The sequence below is a fragment of the Neoarius graeffei genome, chromosome 27 (assembly GCF_027579695.1).
Source record: "Neoarius graeffei isolate fNeoGra1 chromosome 27, fNeoGra1.pri, whole genome shotgun sequence".
NCBI classification, from domain to species: domain Eukaryota; kingdom Metazoa; phylum Chordata; class Actinopteri; order Siluriformes; family Ariidae; genus Neoarius; species Neoarius graeffei.
The window spans coordinates 6,847,199-6,869,593 of NC_083595.1; the positions used below are offsets into that span (position 1 = coordinate 6,847,199).

Here is a 22,395-nt window from a genome sequence, read left to right on the forward strand (position 1 = left end):
TTGAAATCCCAATATTGCCATGATATTCATATCGGTGTATGTAAGCTTCTGACCCAAACTGTAGCTATCACCAGTATCACTACGGGAGAAGTTACGATTTTATTCTCTCCGCATTCACTTTATATGAGCAATCGCGTGCCCTGATTGGCTACTCTACTACAAGGCTATCAGCTCATATACCATGAGTAGAGAAAAACAAAATGGCGGGGCGTGTTGCTGAACCAACCGAGGACGAAATAAAGACTGCTCGAAAACAAAATCACAGAAAAGCAACAAAATATGGAATAAAAGTATTTGATGGTAAGAACGTATGTTTTTAAAAAAATTTTCAAGAATTATTATTATCGCATTTTTCACAAATTGCTCCTGTCATTTCGCCGGTTTGTTTACATTCTGAGCGGAAATGATTTTGTCAGGCGTTTTGTACAAGGTTTTTTTTTGTTTCTCGAATTTGCAAAAGATAAAAATAAACATGCAACGTTTCTCAAAATCCAGTGAATGTGGATAGAATAGAACAGTTATTCCACTCAATCTCGTCAAATTCGGTGTTACGTGCCTCGTCGGCTGTCAGCTCATGTACAACTCGATTCCGTGGAATGAATATATATATATATATATATATATATATATATATATATATATATATATATATGTGTGTGTATGTATGTGTCAGAAAACAGAATCCAGGGACACATGTCTGCCCGGGGGCATTTTGAGTTATTGACAGATTCAGAAAGTACAGTTTCTAAGCTTTCCAATGATGCCTTCCATGTGGAGATCTGACAATATTTGAAGAATGTGTGGCCTTTTGAAAGTGTATACTTCTTAAAACAGAAAAGGGAGAAAATCGCCCTCAAAGTTTTCCATCTCAGCTACTCTGGGTGCAGGGCGGGCACATAATGGTGCTCATTTGCATGATATTAAGGAAAGCCCTACCCCCTACTAGCTAGCACGATACTACTTTCATGTAAACAAAGATCACCACGTCAATTTTCCTTCCATGCAAAGTATGCCCAACACAATTATGAAGTAAAAAAATAAGTCCTAAAGTATACTTTAACGTTTTGTGGTTGAAAAATTACTCACACCGTAAGAAAGAAAGATAGCACGATGATGACACAACTAACACAACACTAGTTTCATGTAAAGCCTCGGTCACAACCGGCCGTACCGTGCTCCTACAGCCGGTCTACACGCAAAAAACGCAAGAAACGCATGGAGGGCGCACAAGAAACGCACGGAGGGCGCGCATGAAACGCACGAGAGCGTGCGTGTGACGTGCTGATTTTCGAGCCGCAGACCGGCCGCAGAGGTTCTTTGTCATGTCAAAGAAACTCTACGGGCGCTTACGGTTTTTTCAGGTTGCAAGACAAACTTACGGCCAACGCGCGTCTTTCTCCTTGAACAAAAAAAAAAAACGCAGCGATTTGGGAAACGCCAAAAATTGCACGGCCAAAAAATCGTACGTCTGGTTGTGACCTAAGCTTACCCAAACCACAACACTCTCCGTTACATGCAAAAATAACCACACAGCCTTAGATTAATAAACTCACCCCATCAGAAAGAGAAACGGCGCCTTGCACACACCAATGCCTCCGATGGAATGTAATCCTAGAACGGTCCGTGTATCATCCGATTATTCAAGTATTCCATTCAATCTGTAAAATGAGGTTGCGTTTTTTTTTTTTGCTAGAAATGGTTATCTCCGATGTAAATACCGTGTGTCTGTTTGCTTCGCGGTGTTTCAGCTCCTCTGCGCTCTGTTTAGCTTGCTCATTAAATAGTGAAATTACACGCCTGTATGCAGCTTAAGTAGCCACGAGCTCAGCTCGTATCATACAGCTGATTCGCGAAAAAAAACCCCAAAAGACTTAAATCATCATGTGAATGGCCCATATGGTAATTTACCCACACCCCCCAGCAGGCTACAGTCCTGACAAAAATGAGACAATTTGCAACAAAAAATGTATGCTTTTCCAACAAAACAATCTATTATCTGAAATACTGATTGCATTCTTCAAGATCTCAACTTGCACATGATAGAAAAAAACAAAAATCACAAATTTCGAAAAAAAATGCTTCTTTTGCGATTATCTCGGATTCGTTTCGGCCGACATGCGTCCCTGGATTCGGTGAGATGTCACACACACACATATATATATATATATATATATATATATATATATATATATATAATAAAACACACTGGCATTTTGGACTTAACGAAAAGCATTTTTCAAATAAATATTAGTAGTTATAGTGAAACCTCAGTTCTCAGCATGCATCCCCCCCCCCCCCCCCCCCCCGAGTATCTTATTGTCCAGGAAATCTAAATATTTCAGTGCGCTTGCAAACCATGACTTGTCAAGACACGACAATCAACGGTCTTAGGTTAATAATTCACTCAGTGACTCATAACGGTAAACCTCACCCTATAAACCGTTTTTGTGTTGGTGTTTGCAGAAAGTTCGGTTGATGATCCAAAGGGCAAACCAAAGGACAGCACTCTTAAATCCACCAATCTTCCGGTAAAACACCACACACACACACACACACACACACACACACACACACACACACACACACACACACACACACACACACAGGGTTTTTTTAAGGACTGCCTCTGAAAACCTTGGATCCTTCCCAAACCTCTGGAAATGTGTTCTTTATAGAAAAGCACAAACAAATGCAAGCAATAAATATTGATCTTATAATCATTCCATAAAAGCAAAGTTTATTTATTGCTGCTTTATTGAGGCAGTATTTACAGGAGAACGTCATCGTTAAGCTGAAGAAAATGGTGGGTGTCGCCCAATAAATTTAAAGTTTTGGGAATTTTCCCAAATGGCGTAGTTGGCTAAAGTCTCAACATGCTGTCTTTTCGATGCACCTAATCAGGGATTATATGCTGGTATGCTAGAAACATAAAAAGATGTTGATTTTTCCCTACTCACGTTTTAGCAACGTAATAAAATCTCAATACTGTATGAGTCTCTTGCCAATGCAAAATACAACCCCAATTCCAAAAAAATTGGGACAAAGTACAAATTATAAATAAAAACAGAATGCAATGATGTGGAAGTTTCAAAATTCCATATTTTATTCAGAATAGAACATAGATGACATATCAAATGTTTAAACTGAGAAAATGTATCATTTTAAAGAGAAAAATTAGGTGATTTTAAATTTCATGACAGCAACACATCTCAAAAAAGTTGGGACAAGGCCATGTTTCCCACTGTGAGACATCCCCTTTTCTCTTTACAACAGTCTGTAAACGTCTGGGGACTGAGGAGACAAGTTGCTCAAGTTTAGGGATAGGAATGTTAACCCATTCTTGTCTAATGTAGGATTCTAGTTGCTCAACTGTCTTAGGTCTTTTTTGTCGTATCTTCCGTTTTATGATGCGCCAAATGTTTTCTATGGGTGAAAGATCTGGACTGCAGACTGGCCAGTTCAGTACCCGGACCCTTCTTCTACGCAGCCATGATGCTGTAATTGATGCAGTATGTGGTTTGGCATTGTCATGTTGGAAAATGCAAGGTCTTCCCTGAAAGAGACGTCGTCTGGATGGGAGCATATGTTGCTCTAGAACCTGGATATACCTTTCAGCATTGATGGTGTCTTTCCAGATGTGTAAGCTGTCCATGCCACACGCACTAATGCAACCCCATACCATCAGAGATGCAGGCTTCTGAGCTGAGCGCTGATAACAACTCGGGTCGTCCTTCTCCTCTTTAGTCCGAATGACACGGCGTCCCTGATTTCCATAAAGAACTTCAAATTTTGATTCGTCTGACCACAGAACAGTTTTCCACTTTGCCACAGTCCATTTTAAATGAGCCTTGGCCCAGAGAAGACGTCTGCGCTTCTGGATCGTGTTTAGATACGGCTTCTTCTTTGAACTATAGAGTTTTAGCTGGCAACGGCGGATGGCACGGTGAATTGTGTTCACAGATAATGTTCTCTGGAAATATTCCTGAGCCCATTTTGTGATTTCCAATACAGAAGCATGCCTGTATGTGATGCAGTGCCGTCTAAGGGCCCGAAGATCACGGGCACCCGGTATGGTTTTCCGGCCTTGACCCTTACGCACAGAGATTCTTCCAGATTCTCTGAATCTTTTGATGATATTATGCACTGGAGATGATGATATGTTCAAACTCTTTGCAATTTTACACTGTCGAACTCCTTTCTGATATTGCTCCACTATTTGTCGGCGCAGAATTAGGGGGATTGGTGATCCTCTTCCCATCTTTACTTCTGAGAGCCGCTGCCACTCCAAGATGCTCTTTTTATACCCAGTCATGTTAATGACCTATTGCCAATTGACCTAATGAGTTGCAATTTGGTCCTCCAGCTGTTCCTTTTTTGTACCTTTAACTTTTCCAGCCTCTTATTGCCCCTGTCCCAACTTTTTTGAGATGTGTTGCTGTCATGAAATTTCAAATGAGCCAATATTTGGCATGAAATTTCAAAATGTCTCACTTTCGACATTTGATATGTTGTCTATGTTCTATTATGAATACAATATCAGTTTTTGAGATTTGTAAATTATTGCATTCCGTTTTTATTTACAATTTGTACTTTGTCCCAACTTTTTTGGAATCGGGGTTGTATTCACTCACCGGCCACTTTATTAGGAACGCCTGCTCTTTTGTTTTAGGCAGTTCTCTAATCAGCCAGTCGCTTGGCTGCAGCACCGTGCATCAAATCACACCGATACAAATCTGTGAAAAAGTGTGACTTTCTTTCACTGTGGCATGGGTGTTGGTTTGAGCCAGATGGACTGGTTTGAGTATTTCAGAAACTGCTGATCTCCTGGGGTTTTCACACACAACAGTCTGTAGAGTTTACACAGAATGGTGCGAAAAACAAAAAACACTGAGTGAGTGAGCGAGTGACAGTTCTGTGGGTGGAAACAAACGCCTTGTTGATAAGAGAGGGTCAGAAAAAATGGATAGATTGGTTCGAGCTTTTTTTTTTTTTGCCAGGAAGGATATAGTAACTCATGTAATCACTCTTTACAACCGTGGTGAGCAGAAAAGCATCTCGGCATGCAACAGCAGAAGAACATATTGGGTTCCAGTCCTGCAGCCAAGAACAGGGATCTTAGAAACAGCAATAAGTTCCTGTTAAAGTGTCCGATCAGTGTATATTCTGTATCTGAAATACAGCTTCAGGGTAAACACCACTGGACATTGTGATGCTGTCGAGCTGATTCAGTAATTATCGTGCACACATCTATAAAGATGAAACAATTTAACAATATACTCATCTATTGGTTTCTTGGTCACGTGACGTTTTATTTTTGACACTGTGTGTGTGTGTTTTCAGGACTGCACGGTGCTCACCTGCCAGAGGAACATGGTCACCAGGAGGTAGGAGAGCTTAAAAGAACCGCCTCTATTTCATGTCAATTTATTCAAAAGTATTTTTACTGAACTCTTCGGTTCAATTGTAGCTTTATATTCAAGAATGAATTGTTTACGCCAATATTTTTGCTGTGTGAGAAATCCTCACATGAAACTGAACTGTCTCTGAAGGCCCCCTCCACCGCTTTCACCCAGAACAGCTGCGTTTCTGGAAATAAACAAAAAAAAATGTGGTATTAATGCGAGATCTTGCATCGCCAAACATGTTTAAACGCTATGTTCATGTGTGGGAAGGCTGGTAACTTGAAATAAATCAATTAACAAAAAAAAAAGGGTTGGCTATCACTGAGGGTAAAGCATTACCAGGTACATACTTAGCCTGTTTGTTACTATGTGCACATGGCGGAGTTCCACACATGTGGCTTCAGCAAATCCAGCTCTTAAACAGCAGAGGGAGGTGTGTAGGGTGAGCGTTGATCTGATTATTCTCTCTCTGTCTCTCCTCTCTCTTTCTAGGCCTTGCATTCTGATCATGGACTCTCTGAAGCTGTCCTACCACAATCACATCTACACACTGTTGCAAGAGTGAGTTTGCTGTAAAAATGTACTGCAGGTTACGTCGTGTACCACAGATAATTATATTCAAATTATTTTGACTTTTGAGTTCTCACTAATGACCTCAACGACTTGTACAAAGTGGCTGCAACATAACATTGGGCTCAGCACATAACCCTGAGGAATGCCAGGATTTAATAGAATAGTTAACGGTGACGTATTTGCTAATCCTGATCAACTCCAAGGGCGTTTTCACACCTGTTAGTCCGTTTATCCAGGCCAAATTGGAGAAAAATAGATTTGTTGCTCTTCTGTGAGGGAGAACATGCTAGGGTTCCATTCAAACGCTTTAAACACTGGACAGGGGCATTTAAAAACTATTAGAATATTGTGAAGAAATATTTCAAGCCTTTTTTTTGTTTGTTTTAATTTTGATGATTATGGTTTATAGCTCATGAAAATCAGAAATCCAGTATCTCAAATTAATAGAATATTTCCTAAGATCAATCAAAAAAGGATTTACAATACAGAAATGTCCAATTTCTGAAAAGTATGTTCATTTATACACTTAGTGCTTGGTAGGGGTCCTTTACCACGAATTACTGCATCAGTATGGCGTGGTGTGGAGGCGATCAGCCTACGGCACTGTTGAGGTGTTATTGAAGCCCAGGTTGCTTTGATAGTGGCCTTCAGCTCCTCTGTATTTTTAGGTCAGGTGTTTCTCATCTTCCTCTTGACAATACCCCATAGATTCTGTCTGGGGTTCAGGTCAGGCGAGTTGGCTGGCCAATCAAACACAGTAATATCGTAGTCAGCAAGTCATTTGGTAGTAGTTTTGGCACTGTGGGCAGGTGCTAAGTCCTGCTGGAAAAGGAAATCAGCATCTCCATAAAGCTTGTCAGTAGACGGAAACATGAAGTGCTCTAAAATCTCCTGGTAGACACTGCATTGACTTTGGACTTGATAAAACACAGTGGGCCAACACAAGCAGGTGACATGGCACTCCAAATCATCACAGACTGTGGAAACTTCACACTGGATTTCAAACACTTTGGAATCTGTGCCTCTCCACTCTTCCTCCAGACTCTAAGACCTTGATTTCCTAATGAAATGCAAAATTTACTGAAAAGAGGACTTTGGACCACTGAGCAGCAACAGTCCTTTCTCTCCTTAGCCCAGGTAAGACGCTTCTGACATTGTCTCTGGTTCAGGAGTAGCTTGATATTAGGAATGAGACAGTTGTAGTCCCTTCCCTGAAGACGTCTGTGCGTGGTGGCTCTTGATGCACTGACACCAGCCTCAGTCCACTCCTTGTGAAGCTCTCCCAAGTTCTTGAATCAACTTTTTTTGACAATCCTCTCAAGGCTGCGCTCATCCCTGTTGCTTGTGCACCTTTTCCAGCCAGCCTTTTCAGCATTGTCCTTCTGTGGCTTACTCTCCTTGTGGAGGGAGTCGATGATCGTCTTCTGGACAACCGTCAAATCAGCAGTCTTCCTCATGACTGTGATTGAGTTTACTGAATTAGTGCAAGAGATACACGGAAATGAAATGAAATATTCTACTTTGAGATGTTTTGTGACATTTTTTGCGCTGTAGGCCATATTTATTCTTCTTCTTTCGAAGAATAATTATCAAAATTAAAATAGAAAAATGCTCAAAACATTTTAGTTTATGTGTAATGAGTCTAGACTATTAAATTTTCCCTTTTTTAAATAACTGATGGAAAATGTTTAACTTTTTCACAATATTTTAATTGTTTGAGATGCACCTGGATATGTGAAAGCAGCCTGAGGTGTTCCGTTCCAGAAAGAGGTTTTAAATCCTGAAGCGCGAAGCTCAGCTCGTGTTTTCCAACTCATCACTGACTGAAGTGGGTTTTTACTGAAATCTCATTTCTAATTACAAAAGGTACAACAATTCTAACAATTGTGTGGTCCTCACCAACCTCTGTAAACAAACATAATCTAATGGCCCTTTTCCACTACCCTTTTTCAGCTCACTTCAGCCCGACACGGCTCGCGTTTCGACTACCTTAGAGCAGCACGACTCAGCTCGCTTCAGCCCTACTCAGCACCCAAAACTTGCACGGTTTTGGAGTGGGGCTGAAGCGAGCCAAACCAAGCCGAGTGGGGCTAGGGGCGTGAGGAGACACTCCCCTGTGCACTGATTGGTGAGGAGGAGTGTCCTCACGCGCCCCGCGAGCACGCTGGGATCTGTAAACACCGTAAACCCGGAAGAAAAAGAATTACGAATTATGAGAATTTCTGAAGCCTTATGCGCCTCGCCTCATCTATACGCTCTTGCCAGTATCTGTTGGCGTTGTCAGTGACAACAAGCCACAGCACCAAGACCAGCAACACTAACGACTCCATGTCCTCCATGTTTATTGTTTACTATCCGGGTCGTGAGACTACTGCTTAAAAGATCACTGATGTCACTGTTTGCGCCGCCTAACGACATCACGTGACGTCCACCCACTTTCGCTAACTCCACCCAATGTGTCCACCCACTTCCAGCCAGCACGGTTCAGCGCGGTTGTAGTCGAAATGCAACTCCAACAGCCCCACTCAGCTCGACTCAGCCCAACTCGGCACGGCACGGCCCAGCCCAGCCATAACTCAGCCGCGTTGGTAGTGGAAAAGCGGCATAAGGTGACAAAAAAAAACAACAAAAATGCAACAGGTTTCAATATGTGGTAATTTTTTCCAAAAATTAAACCAACATTCAGAAACCAGGTAGAAAAAAATAAGTACACCGTATAATTCAGTAACATGTAGCAACAATACATCCATCCATCCATTATCTATAACCGTTTATCCTGTGCAGGGTCGCGGGCAAGCTGGAGCCTATCTCAGCTGACTACGGGCGAAAGGCGGGGTACACCCTGGACAAGTCGCCAGGTCATCACAGGGCTGACACATAGACACAGACAACCATTCACACTCACATTCACACCTACGCTCAATTTAGAGTCACCAGTTAACCTAACCTGCATGTCTTTGGACTGTGGGGGAAACCGGAGTACCCGGAGGAAACCCACGCGGACACGGGGAGAACATGCAAACTCCGCACAAAAAGGCCCTCGCCTGTTTTATCAGTCTTTGACATCATTGTGGAGAAATTTTGGCCTGTTATATTTCCAACATTGTTGAGGGAATTCATATATGCACAGCTGTCTTGAGATCTCACCCTGGGGTTGAGGTCTGGACTTTGATTTAGCCATTCCAGCACCTTCATTTTGTCTTCTTTATTCATTCAGATGTTGATTTGCTGGTGTGCTTGAGATCATTGTCGTGTTGCATGACCCAATTTCATCCCAGCTGTTGATATAAAGTGGAGTTAATTGTTGTCTCAATTACTGCAAGTTCCCCAGGTTTTTTTTTTTTTAAATACTCTGAGCTTTAATAGGTCTGAGGTTTGCCTGAATTTGCTGGGATGCCTACTCCAAGGAATATTGGCAAATGTCTCAAAGGCTCTCCATTGCAGGATTGTAAACAGTCCTCCTCACTGTAGAATGGTGTATTTCAGATTGTTTGGAGATGGCCTTATAACCCTTCCTTGATTGAAGAACAGCAACAATTACTTCTCGGAGGTCATAACTCCGGTCCTTTCCTTTTGGTATGATGTAGAACTGCCCAAGTTCTGTTTTAATAGATGTAGTTACAGTTCTTGATGATTAACTAGTCTTGTGCATTTCATTAGTATCGCCTAGCTGCTAATTACTCTCTTAATGACTGTGAAAGTAGGAAGATTGTACTTATTTTTTTCCCACCTGGGTTCTAATGTTGGTTTACTTTTTGGGAAACCACACAATTGTTGTATTTTGGCCCTGATAAAGAACATTTCAATAATTTCTTTTTCCAGTGACTGTATGTTTCACAGCAAGGGGCACGTCTTGTCAACATGGTAACTTTGGATTGTTGAATATTTCAAAAAATCTCTTAATATTCAAATTTTCTATCCACATTCACTGGATATGAGCAATCGCGCGCTCTCATTGGCTACTCTACTACTAGGCTATCAGCTCATATAGACCCCTTTCACATGACGTCACCGCGCCGCGAGATTTTGTTAGGCGCCATATTGGAAGACCAAGTACATGCACTCACAATATAAAACAAAGTACGAGCGAGAGTAAAGTGACACGATGGATGATAATTCTGGTTATGTGAGTACGTTACCAGCTGCAGAAAGGGCACGGTATGTGGAGAAACTGGCTGTGATTGATGGGTTTGACCCATATGATAAGACTCGCGGCAAGGGAGAATGGAAACATAAGGACGACCTGACACCAATTCTGCCATCTGTTTGCTACCCAGACATTGTGAACTATTTGTTGTTTACACCCAGTGCCTACACTCAGTGTTCGAACTATGCCGATATTTTCGGGGTGTCCCTTTTTTTCCCTTGGGGGGGGGGGGGGGGGGTGCTTGCGCTTGTCTCGGAGCGCGGATCTCCAAACACATAAGAAGCCTATCTTACGCACATATCACGCGGACTCCACACCTCCACACACGCATCGCGTCTGAAGTCATAACTCATCAGGGGAAATCGTGTCCGCATTGGCATGTTCAAAAAACAACCTCGCGTCAACAATGATACCACACGCAAGAAAAAAAAAAAACAGTCAGGCTACTCAACAACCAACCTGGCAGCAGCGAGCAAGCCCCAAACCATCCTAAATTATAATTATTATTAAATTGTAGAAGTCTGGGAGGCTTGCTCCTCATACAGTTATCAACTTGGGGCCAATTTAGCATGTTTTAAATCTGAATTTCTTGCGTTTGCTTACCTCAAATGGCCCTTTTCCACTACCCTTTTTCAGCTCGCTTCAGCTCACTTCAGCCCGACATGGCTCGCGTTTCGACTACCAAAAACCAGCACGACTCAGCTCGTTTCAGCCCTGCTTAGCCCCTAAAACTCGCACCGTTTTGGAGTGGGGCTGAAGCGAGCCAAGCCGTGCCGAGTGAGGTTGGGGGCGTGAGCAGACACTCCCCTGTGCACTGATTGGTGAGGAGGAGTGTCCTCACATGCCCACACATGCCCCGCGAGCGCGCTGGGATCTGTAAACACCGTAAACCCGGAAGAAGAATAATTACGAATTACGAGAATTTCTGAAGCCTTATGCGCCTCGCCTCATCTATACGCTCTTGCCAGTATCTGTTGGCGTTGTCGGTGACAACAAGCCACAGCACCAAGACCAGCAACACTAACGACTCCATGTCCTCCATGTTTATTGTTTACTATTCGGGTCGTGAGACTACCGCTTAAAAGATCACTGAATCAGTGACATACAGAGCATCGTGGACGAGTTCGCGGAGCGCAAGGCTCGTCGTATGCCCTTCAAATAATGCGCGCAGTAGGCTATTGATGTTTTATTATGAGCCATGTACAGTATGTCGCCTAATGTTTTTTTTTTGTTTCTGAGTTACATGTTCGTTTGAAGGACTTAATGTACAAAATAACATAGTTGCACCCCGTAGTGTTGAAATTGGTAAACACAGTGCATTCAGTGAGGTTTGCACCGCCCTCCTTTTATTTCTGACTCTTCCTGTCACCGTTGCAACCTCTGAGCGCTCATTCGTATGCCCTTCAAATAATGTGCGCAGTATAGGCTATTGATGTTTTATTATGAGCCATGTACAGTATCCTAATGTTTTTTGTTTCTGAGTTACATGTTCGTTTGAAGGACTTGATGTACTAAATAACATAGTTGCACCCGGTAGTGTTGAAATTGGTAAACACCGCAGTTGCGGACATTTTGTAGCCTAAAATGATGTTATGATAAGCTTTAATAAAGGGCCCGGTCATTTGCCCCGCCCCCGGCCCGGCTCTGACTTGTTCCGCCACTGTCACTGATGTCACTGTTTGCGCTGCTTAACGACATCACGTGACGTCCACCCACTTTCGCTAACTCCACCCAATGTGTCCACCCACTTCCAGCCAGCACGGTTCAGCGCGGTTGTAGTCGAAATGCAACTCCAACAGCCCCACTCAGCTCGACTCGGCACGGCACGGCTCAGCCGCGTTTGTAGTGGAAAAGCGGCAAAAGTGTCCACAGATCATGCACAGACTTATCCATTATATCCACAGTTTTTTGCCAAGTCTCACACAGGTTTCTTTCAAGTCTACTGTTGGGCCAATAAATCATAAATAAAACAGCTCAGATTTGTTTGTTTAAGTCGTTTGCCACTCCACTTTATTCTCGTGGGTTCACATACCGCTGTTGTTATTTCCCCCTAATCACGAGTTTGTTGGTCTTCCAAAATGGCGCAGGGTCTGTTTACTTCCGGTTTCGGGTGACGTCAGTGAAAGGGGTCTATACTGTGAGTAGAGAAAAACAAAATGGTGGAGCGTGTTGTTGAACCAACCAAGGATGAAATAAAAACTACTCGAAAACAAAAGACAAAAAAAACCACAGCAAAATATGGAATGAAAGTATTTGATGGTAAGAATGTGTCTTTTTTTATTTTTCAAGAATTATCGCATTTTTCACAAATTGTTCCTGTCATTTTGCCGGTTTCTTTACATTCTAAGCAGAAATGATTTTGTCGGACGTTTTGTATCAAGTTTTTATTTATCGAATTTGCAAAAAATAAAAATGCTCCATTCCTCAAAATCCAGTGAATGTGCATCGAACAAAACAGTTATTCCACTCAACCTCGTCATACATGGCTGATAGATGAGACGCGTAGCACCGAGTTGGCGACTATCAGCTCATGTACGACTCGATTTTGTGGAACAACTGTTAAATGTTTGCTAGCAGAATTTCTGGAGAACTGTTCCTGTGACAGTCAAATCCAGAACAGCACCAGTTGTCTGCTACAAAAATAATGTCTTCAGGCTTGAAAACAACTCGTTTTTTTTTAAATCGCCTTTGGGGTGTTCTTGATGTGATTTGTTTTTATCCCACACATGTGGGTCTGAGATGGAACATGCCGATGTGCATCGTGGTGCAATTCATATTCATCAGATACAAACCGCCAAATCAAAAACGAACAGCTGTAAAAACAGGAGATTTGGCAGGAGATGAGCACTTCGGAGACACGTTTGTGTGCGCACGCGTGGGGGGGGGTGTTACTTGTGTGCACACGCTTTTCGGAGAGTTTGCGAGGAATCAGAGCAACGTGATGCCAGCAAAAATGCACGTTTATTTTCTGGGTCAGATTAAAAAAATGAAATGTATTTAGAAGAATGTACAGTGTACTGGTGCATCTCAAAAAAATTTGAATACCATGAAAAAGTTCCTTTTTTTCATAATTTAATTCAAAAAGGTAAACTTTCATATATTCTATATTCATTACATGTAAAGTGAAATATTTAAAGCCTTTCTTGTTTTAATTTTGATGATTATGGCTTATAGCTCATGAAAATCAGAAATCCAGTATCTCAAATTATTAGAATATTCCCTAAGATCAATCAAAAAAAGGATTTACAATACAGAAATGTCCAACTTCTGAAAAGTATATTCATTTATACACTCAATACTTGGTTGGGGGTCCTTTACCATGAATTACTGTATCAATGCGGTGTGGCATGGAGGTGATCAGCCTGTGGCACTGCTGAGGTGTTATTGAAGCCCAGGTTGCTTTGATAGTGGCCTTCAGCGTATCTGTATTTTTGGGTCGGGTGTTTCTCATCTTCCTCTTGACAATACCCCGTAGATTCTCTATGGGGTTCAGGTCAGGCAAGTTGGCTGGCCAATCAAACACAGTAATATCATGGTCAGCAAACCATTTGGTAGTAGTTTTGGCACTGTGGGTAGGTGCTAAGTCCTGCTGGAAAAGGAAATCAGCATCTCCAAAAAGCTCGTCAGCAGATGGAAGCATGAAGTGCTCTAAAATCTCCTGGTAGATGGCTGTGTTGACTTTGGACTTGATAAAATACAGTGGACCAACGCCAGCAGATGACATGGCACCCCAAATCATCACAGACTGTGGAAACTTCACACTGGGCTTCAAACACCTTGGATTCTGTGCCTCTCCACTCTTCCTCCAGACTCTAGAACCGTGATTTCCAAATTAAATGCAAAATGTACTTTCATCTGAAAAGAGGACTTTGGACCACTGAGCAACAGTCCATTTCTTTCTCTCCTTAGCCCAGATAAGACACTTCTGACATTGTCTCTGGCTCAGGAGTAGCTTGATATTAGGAACACTTTTCAATCAACTTAGAATCAACTTTTCTTGACAATCCTCTCAAGACTGCGGCCATCCCTGTTGCTTGCGCACCTTTTCCAGCCACCCTTTTCAGCAATGACCTTTTGTGGCTTACCCTCCTTGTGGAGGGCATCAGTGATCATCTTCTGGACAACAGTCAAGTCAGCAGTCTTCCCCATGATTGTGGTTGTGTGTACTGAACTAGACCGAGAGATACACTGTGTTCATACTGTTTTACTCAAACTCGAAATGAAATATTCTAATATTATATTTGTATTATAGATAATGGGAACACACCCAAATTTACTTGTCCCTATGCTCCACCCACTCAGGTACCTCCAGGTGGAGTGGGAGGTGCGGAGAGGAACTCCTCGAGTGTTTAATAAGGACAGCATTAAAGGGAGCCACTGCAAAGTGCCATTGCAGGACAACAGTAGTGACTGTGGACTTTACCTGCTGCAGTACGTTGAGAGTTTTCTGCAGGTATGCACACACACACACACACACACACACACACACACACACACACACACACACACACATTATAGACACACACACTGACCGGCCTGGACAGCTCATACTGCCATTAAAGACAATCCTGACGTCCGGGAACAGATCAGACAGATCAGATCGCACTGTGCTGACATGTTTGTGCAAACAGTTTGTGTTTCATCTGAGACGCATTTGAATCTCCTCTGCCATGTTTTTAATTATTTCTTTCCTTTTCAGAATCCAGTCATACACTTTGATCTCCCGCTTCGGCTCGAGCGCTGGTTTCCACGGCAGCAGGTCCGCAGGAAGAGAGCGGAGCTCCGCGAGCTGGTGCTTCAGCTGTACCAGGACCGAGTGGGCGGAGCCTTACGGAGCAGCAGCTAATGAAGGGTTGGACTGATGATCATGGCCTTGTTCTAGTGGGATGATGTTTTGTACTAGGGTTTCCCCCCAATCCCGCAACTTTTAATGCTGCACTAACACGTGTGACTCGTTAGGAAACACTTTAGTACGTTGAAGCGTGTAAGATGTGATTCATGATCACGTTCCTGTAATTCGACAACATGCTGAAACCAGCTTGGTAAAGATTTTATAATGTGCGTGTTAGTGTGTGTAAATGCTAAATTGTGCAAAGAGTAAGAGTGAGAAACATCATTTTACTAAGATATGAAGAATATTTGTATTTCCTGTTAATTTATTATATTTGTATAGTTTGTGTTTTAATATATGAAGGCAAAAATAAAGCAAGAAATGGAATGCTTCTAAAGATGTGACTATCATTATTATTATTATTATTATTATTATTATTATCAACTCTGTGTGTGGCCACACACTTCCAGAATCTTACAGACATCATAAACCTTAGTCCAGTCTTCTAAATATTTTGCTGGTTTTTTTTTCTGATTACTTGCACAGCTGCAAACAATAACAGCCAGTGTTCACTGTGTTAAAGTCTTTCTGCTTTTCATCCATCACAGAAGGGTGTGTGCGGGGAGGTTGTTTAAATGAATCCCTGAAGGCTTGTGTAACGTGTGTATGTGAGCCCTTCCTGCTTAAAATGAACCCCCACACGAGCTCCACCGGAGGCATGTTCACACTATGCACGCTACTTTTCATGTATGTGCCGAAGAAAGGGCCGTTAGCCACATGTAACCACTCGGAATTAACGAGCAGGTTCAAGTTATTTAGCGTGTTGAGGTTAATTGTGGCTACACTGATGGTTGACCTTTCAGGAAATGTAACCGGTTGCATCCATAATGAATGTCGCTTCTTGTGCTGAATGCAGATAATCAAAGCAGCTGTGTGTTCCCTCAAAACTGCCTTTGAGTCATGACTATAAAGCTGTTCCATAGAATTTATAGGAAACAGCCTTCGTTACAAGACAAAGCCAAAGGTTACAGTGGATGTGGAGGCTATCCTGGAAATACACCCTGGATGGTAGCGTGGGATGCCAGTGCAGAGAAAACCTCCTGCTTTGATTTTACGGAGACGCAAATGGTACATGAGAAATAAGGATCAAACTCTGAACCCTGCTGCACTTTATTGACAACGAAATGTATATTTGTAATACAACCCCGATTCCAAAAAAGTTGGGACAAAGTACAAATTGTAAATAAAAACGGAATGCAATAATTTACAAATCTCAAAAACTGATATTGTATTCACAATAGAACATAGACAACATATCAAATGTCGAAAGTGAGACATTTTGAAATTTCATGCCAAATATTGGCTCATTTGAAATTTCATGACAGCAACACATCTCAAAAAAGTTGGGACAGGGGCAATAAGAGGCTGGAAAAGTTAAAGGTACAAAAAAGGAACAGCTGGAGGACCAAATTGCAACTCATTAGGTCAATTGGCAATAGGTCATTAACATGACTGGGTATAAAAAGAGCATCTTGGAGTGGCAGCGGCTGTCAGAAGTAAAGATGGGAAGAGGATCACCAATCCCCCTAATTCTGTGCCGACAAATAGTGGAGCAATATCAGAAAGGAGTTCGACAGTGTAAAATTGCAGAGTTTGAACATATCATCTACAGTGCATAATATCATCAAAAGATTCAGAGAATCTGGAAGAATCTCTGTGCGTAAGGGTCAAGGCCGGAAAACCATACTGGGTGCCCGTGATCTTCGGGCCCTTAGACGGCACTGCATCACATACAGGCATGCTTCTGTATTGGAAATCACAAAATGGGCTCAGGAATATTTCCAGAGAACATTATCTGTGAACACAATTCACCGTACCATCCGCCGTTGCCAGCTAAAACTCTATAGTTCAAAGAAGAAGCCGTATCTAAACGTGATCCAGAAGCGCAGACGTCTTCTTTGGGCCAAGGCTCATTTAAAATGGACTGTGGCAAAGTGGAAAACTGTTCTGTGGTCAGATGAATCAAAATTTGAAGTTCTTTATGGAAATCAGGGACGCCGTGTCATTCAGACTAAAGAGGAGAAGGATGACCCAAGTTGTTATCAGCGCTCAGTTCAGAAGTCTGCATCTCTGATGGTATGGGGTTGGATTAGTGCGTGTGGCATGGGCAGCTTACACATCTGGAAAGACACCATCAATGCTGAAAGGTATATCCAGGTTCTAGAGCAACATATGCTCCCATCCAGACGACGTCTCTTTCAGGGAAGACCTTGCATTTTCCAACATGACAATGCCAAACCACATACTGCATCAATTACAGCATCATGGCTGCGTAGAAGAAGGGTCCGGGTACTGAACTGGCCAGGCTGCAGTCCAGATCTTTCACCCATAGAAAACATATGGCGCATCATAAAACGGAAGATACGACAAAAAAGACCTAAGACGTAGGAGCAACTAGAATCCTACGTTAGGCAAGAATGGGTTAACATTCCTATCCCTAAACTTGAGCAACTTGTCTCCTCAGTCCCCAGACGTTTACAGACTGTTGTAAAGAGAAAAGGGGATGTCTCACAGTGGGAAACATGGCCTTGTCCCAACTTTTTTGAGATGTGGTGTTGTCATGAAATTTAAAATCACCTAATTTTTCTCTTTAAATGATACATTTTCTCAGTTTAAACATTTGATATGTCATCTATGTTCTATTCTGAATAAAATATGGAATTTTGAAACTTCCACATCATTGCATTCCGTTTTTATTTACAATTTGTACTTTGTCCCAACTTTTTTGGAATCGGGGTTGTAAAGAGAAAAAAGGTAGATTCAGCATGCTCTTAACTAAAGCAGCACTACGTCCGAGACATGTTTGTGTATTTCTCAATCCAACTCCTGTAGTAGAGGGATTGAGTTGGGATTGGAGCGTCTCCTCTATAATTAGATGTGATGTTGTTCATGTCTGCGCTCAGAGCCACGCTCCTAACCACAGGTGACTGAGGTCACGGCGTTCTGCTGCCGTGGATTTGCTAATCAGTGCTGGACTGTGAGATTAGAGCCAAATTAGGTCCTCTGACACAGATGGGCTCTAACCCTCCCTCCCTTGTGTCTCCATCCTAATCCTGAATTACCGCAAGAAGACTTTGATGATGGTTCTCAGATTTTCCCGATACTAAGACTATGGACAGATCCCTTTTGGTAAAGTCTTAAAAGTTGAATCTAGGCTTCTATTTATAGCCCTATACCAGAGGTGTTCACTTTCAGAAGTTGTTCCAAGTAGAGCCCCTCTGAAGAACCAGAAATGTTAGCCATCTGAAAAAAAGCCCTTTTGTTTTTCTTTTATATTTACACTCTTGTGTAAATGTTTCATGTTGCGTCCTAAAGGGTTCTTCAGTGTTCCTTTGGTAGGAACTCTTAAAGGATCCATGCAGAACTCTCCCACAGATTTGTTCTCCCTTTCAAAAAAGGTCCCAAGCAGAACCCTCCACACTCACACCCTTTAGAAAGGTAGAATTAGAACACTGGAGGAAGCTATGGCCTAGTGGTTAGAGAAGCAGATTTGGGACCAAAAGGTCACTGGTTTGATTACCTGGAATGGCTGAAGTGCCTTTAAGCAAGGCCCTTAGCTGATCCCCAGGCTGCTCTGGGTATGTTGTACATCACTCTGGATAAGACCATCTGCTAAATGTCATGAATGTAATTGTTGGCCATCCAAGGAACACAGTTCTGGTGCAGGCTCTATATAGCACCATATAATGTTCTTTAGGCTTTTTTCTCTTTGGTGGGAAGTCTTAATGGCTCAATATAGAACCCTCCATCAGATGTTTCTTACTTTTTCAGAAAAGCCAAGTAGAACCCCCTTGAAGATCCAAAATTGTTAGCTAGCCTAAAAACCCTATTTCCATCACTACATTCTTATAAAAGGTTCTTCAGTTTGTTCCTTTGGTGGGACATTGTTAGATTTTTTTTTTCACTTTCATTGCTGGTTAACCAGCCAAAGAACTTCAGAAGTACCCAGTCTTAGGTTTTGTGACAGAACCCAAGAAGGAACTCTTAAACCCTTCAACAGATGCTTTCCATTTCAGAAAGGTTATAAATAGAAGCTAGTATCATTAACCATCCAGAATACAGTCAAGGAATCGAGTCTTAGTGTAGGATCTTGCAGCATGCTAAAATGTTCTTTGTTTTTTTTCTTCTTTGTTGGTAGGAGCTCTGAGATTCTAGACAAAATCCCCCATCAGATGTCCTTTCTAAAAGGTTCCAAAAGCTAGAATCGTTAACTATTGTAAAAAACACAGATGAATCCTGTCTTCATATAGGTTCTACACTATGTAACTTGGATTTGCTCCTTTTGTGGGAACTCTTAAGGCCTTTATTAAAGCCAGAACCCTCCATCAGACATGTATACCCTTTCAAGAACAGGTTCCAAGTAGAACCCTTTCAGAAAGCTAGACTCTTCAACCATCCAAACAATCGCAGAGGAACCCATTCTTAGTGCAGGGCCTATGGAGCACGATAAGTTGATCTTTGCTTCATTACAAATGGCTCCAAGTAGACCCTCTTTAGAAAGCTAGAACTGTTAACCACCCAAAGAACTACACAGGAACCCAATGTTGTCCTGATTCTATGTAAAACTCTAAATAATTGTTCAATTTTTTCCCTTTGATTTGAACAAAAAGACAACCACAACAAGTTACTTCTGAATTTTCTTCTCTGATTATTAATAACCGAATTTGGTTCCGAGTGGTCCTGTGGCCTATATTCGTGCAGTCTGTAGAAGATCAGCTCTGTATCTTCACCAGGTCAAGTCTCTCACGTGAGCTCTTCCTACACCCGCTTTCCTCAGAGGACTTAACAAATAGGATTAACACTGAAAAACCTCTGTAAAGACCCATCTGCTGAGCAGAGCCAAGCAATCAGATGACCTGTAAGCGTGCGCTTTTGTTATCACGCTAACACAGGTTTTTTAAGCCATGCATGCCGGTATGCAGATGATCATGTATTTAAGCTCATAGCGAATTAATATTCATTGACAAAACATTTTGTAAAAGAGGCTGGAATTAGGTTTGGAAGCTACAATGGTGGATGTGCAGTGGAAATATGTTTGGTGGATGCTGATGGTCTTACTTTTGAACGGACATTTTTACATGGATGCAGGTGTGTATTCCATCATGGTGTCAAATACGTGTGTTTAATATGTGTTTATTCAGTAAAACAAAAAATGTTTGATTCAGAAAAGTATAGAAGCCCTGAAGTGCACGTTGTTGAAAAAGTTGAAGTCCAAGCTGCTTATTTTGACAAAATAACTTTCAACTTCTATGTACACACCATTATCGTTATTTTTGACTTGATAATTCATTGTTTCGACATAATAACTCAATGTTTTGACTTAGTATTTCATTATTTTGACCGAATAACATAATTTCAACTTAACATGGCATTTTGAAATCAAATATCGTTATTGCAAAAAAATTTATTTCAAGATGTCTCACCAATTCGACCAAATTCATTATTTCAAGATATTGTGCTGCTAGCTTATTTTGACTTAAAAAAAACCCAACTTTTTATAAACTTTGCATTTCTGAACGCAAATAAAATTTACTTTTGTTTTATGACAACTTCATTCGAGGCAAACTTTGACAAAACCTTGTTTTGTGAACCAATACAAAACCAGAGGCCCGGGCTGTGGTCTCTGGTCAGTAAAAGAGTGGGGTATAGAATTATGGGTAGAATATGCTATTTATAATTTACACATTTAGCATTGAGCTATCGACATACGTGAAGGATTTTGTGGTAGAACTCAGCTTTTGTTCTCTGGCTGTTAAGATTTTCTTATTAGCAATGTTGGCTCTTTTGAAACAATACCAGATGTTTACTCCCAACACACATTTTTAACACAACTAACACCTCATTTTGATGCAATTAACACCATCCACTACGCATTCACAACTCTACTGCTTTCGGTCTTGGATTTGTCCTAATTGATTCTGTTTAGCAAATTTTGCCTTTTAGATGCTACACACCGTATCATGTTCACCAATATGTTATAATATTAAATAAGTCGTTATTTCCGGATTGCCCATCTTTAGATGGAACTATCAGGGTTCCTGGTGATGGCTCTGAACTGGAAGGCTGGCACTCGGACAATGCTGGAAGTTCTAGCACTCCAGAAAGTCAGATGATGGACAGCTTGGCATTGGCTTCCAGATCTGGAGATGTGACAGGTGCCCTGTCCAGAATTAAACGAGGTGTGCTCTTTCCAAGCGGAGTCAAACTGTGCTCTCAGGAGACGGTGAAGCAAGCACTCCAGAACCACCTGGACTACTTTCACTTAAGAGGTGAGATATCGAACATATGGTGTTTCAGTGGTGCATGAATGGGTTCTACAGTGTTTATACACACACACACACACCATAGTGCTCTTGAAATCTAGATTCTGGTTTTCTATAACAGTAGCTGTGAGAGTTGGGCAGCTGCAAACCAGAGGTTTATAGTAAGGTGCTTGTTCTAATATGTTATTTTTAACCATTTCTTCTATGGCAGATGCTTCACATAAACAAATTTTTGTTATACTGAACTTTTCGTCAGAGATGTTTATGTAACATTTATGGAAGGACTCTCCAGTGTAAGTACTCTGTAACTGTCAGATGAAAAGCTGGAACTTTGTTTCCAACATCTTCAGGTCTCTCAGTAACATGACAAGCTGCATTTATTATTATTATTATTATTATTATTATTATTTTTGTCTAATTCACCTCAAGAGAGAAAAAAAGACTGGCTGGTGAGGGAACAACTATTTATAGCTGCTATAACGTAAGTGCGAACATGAACTAACTTGTTTTGTGGAAGTTCCACAATGTTGAATTGCGAATTATTATATTTATTTAGATATTTATTGATTTATTAAAGAACGGCACATCATATTTTATTGGTTTAATGATGTGGAACACCAACAAAAGATGGACAGACCTATAATTTGTGGTGGTTTCTTGTTAATTTCTTCATAATTTGCCTATTCATATTACAACAGTAAAGTTGAAATATCAGGCTTGAAATATTTCCTTTTCTTGATTTTAGGTTGGTGAATATGGTGTGACCATTATTATTACTAGAATGTCCCTCAGGAGAGTGCATACCAACATCAACGTCAAATCCCATCACTTGAACCTTGGGTAATACTAAAGCTGTACACCAAATTTCATCCAAATCCGTTCACTACTTTTTGAGTTACATTGGGAAAAGACAAAACATTCCTGGATCCACATACCGTACATATCTGGATTTGTATCAATATGTAATCGTCGTTGGCTGTCCATCGCTAGCAATGATGACTGCTTCATTAGGATGTGCAGAAATGCACATGGGCTGCGAGGCCCACACCAGAGCGACAGAGCTGTCCACAGCGGCGGCACGAACAGCCCGGCTGAGCCGCCATGGAATGCCTGGCCTCG

The 22,395-nt window shown here is 41.5% G+C and overlaps 1 protein-coding gene across 1 annotated transcript in view; it reads left to right on the forward strand.

The window, feature by feature from the left end:
- senp7b (SUMO specific peptidase 7b) overlaps nucleotides 1-15,340 on the forward strand; it is a 46,874-nt gene extending 31,534 nt beyond the window's left edge. The window contains exons 17-21 of the mRNA XM_060911709.1: nucleotides 2,464-2,528; nucleotides 5,341-5,384; nucleotides 5,895-5,963; nucleotides 14,425-14,575; nucleotides 14,822-15,340. Coding sequence (XP_060767692.1) covers nucleotides 2,464-2,528; nucleotides 5,341-5,384; nucleotides 5,895-5,963; nucleotides 14,425-14,575; nucleotides 14,822-14,968 — 476 coding nt within the window. The 3' untranslated portion in view covers nucleotides 14,969-15,340. The remainder of the gene's footprint in view (nucleotides 1-2,463; nucleotides 2,529-5,340; nucleotides 5,385-5,894; nucleotides 5,964-14,424; nucleotides 14,576-14,821) is intronic.
- The last annotated feature ends 7,055 nt before the right edge of the window (nucleotides 15,341-22,395 follow it).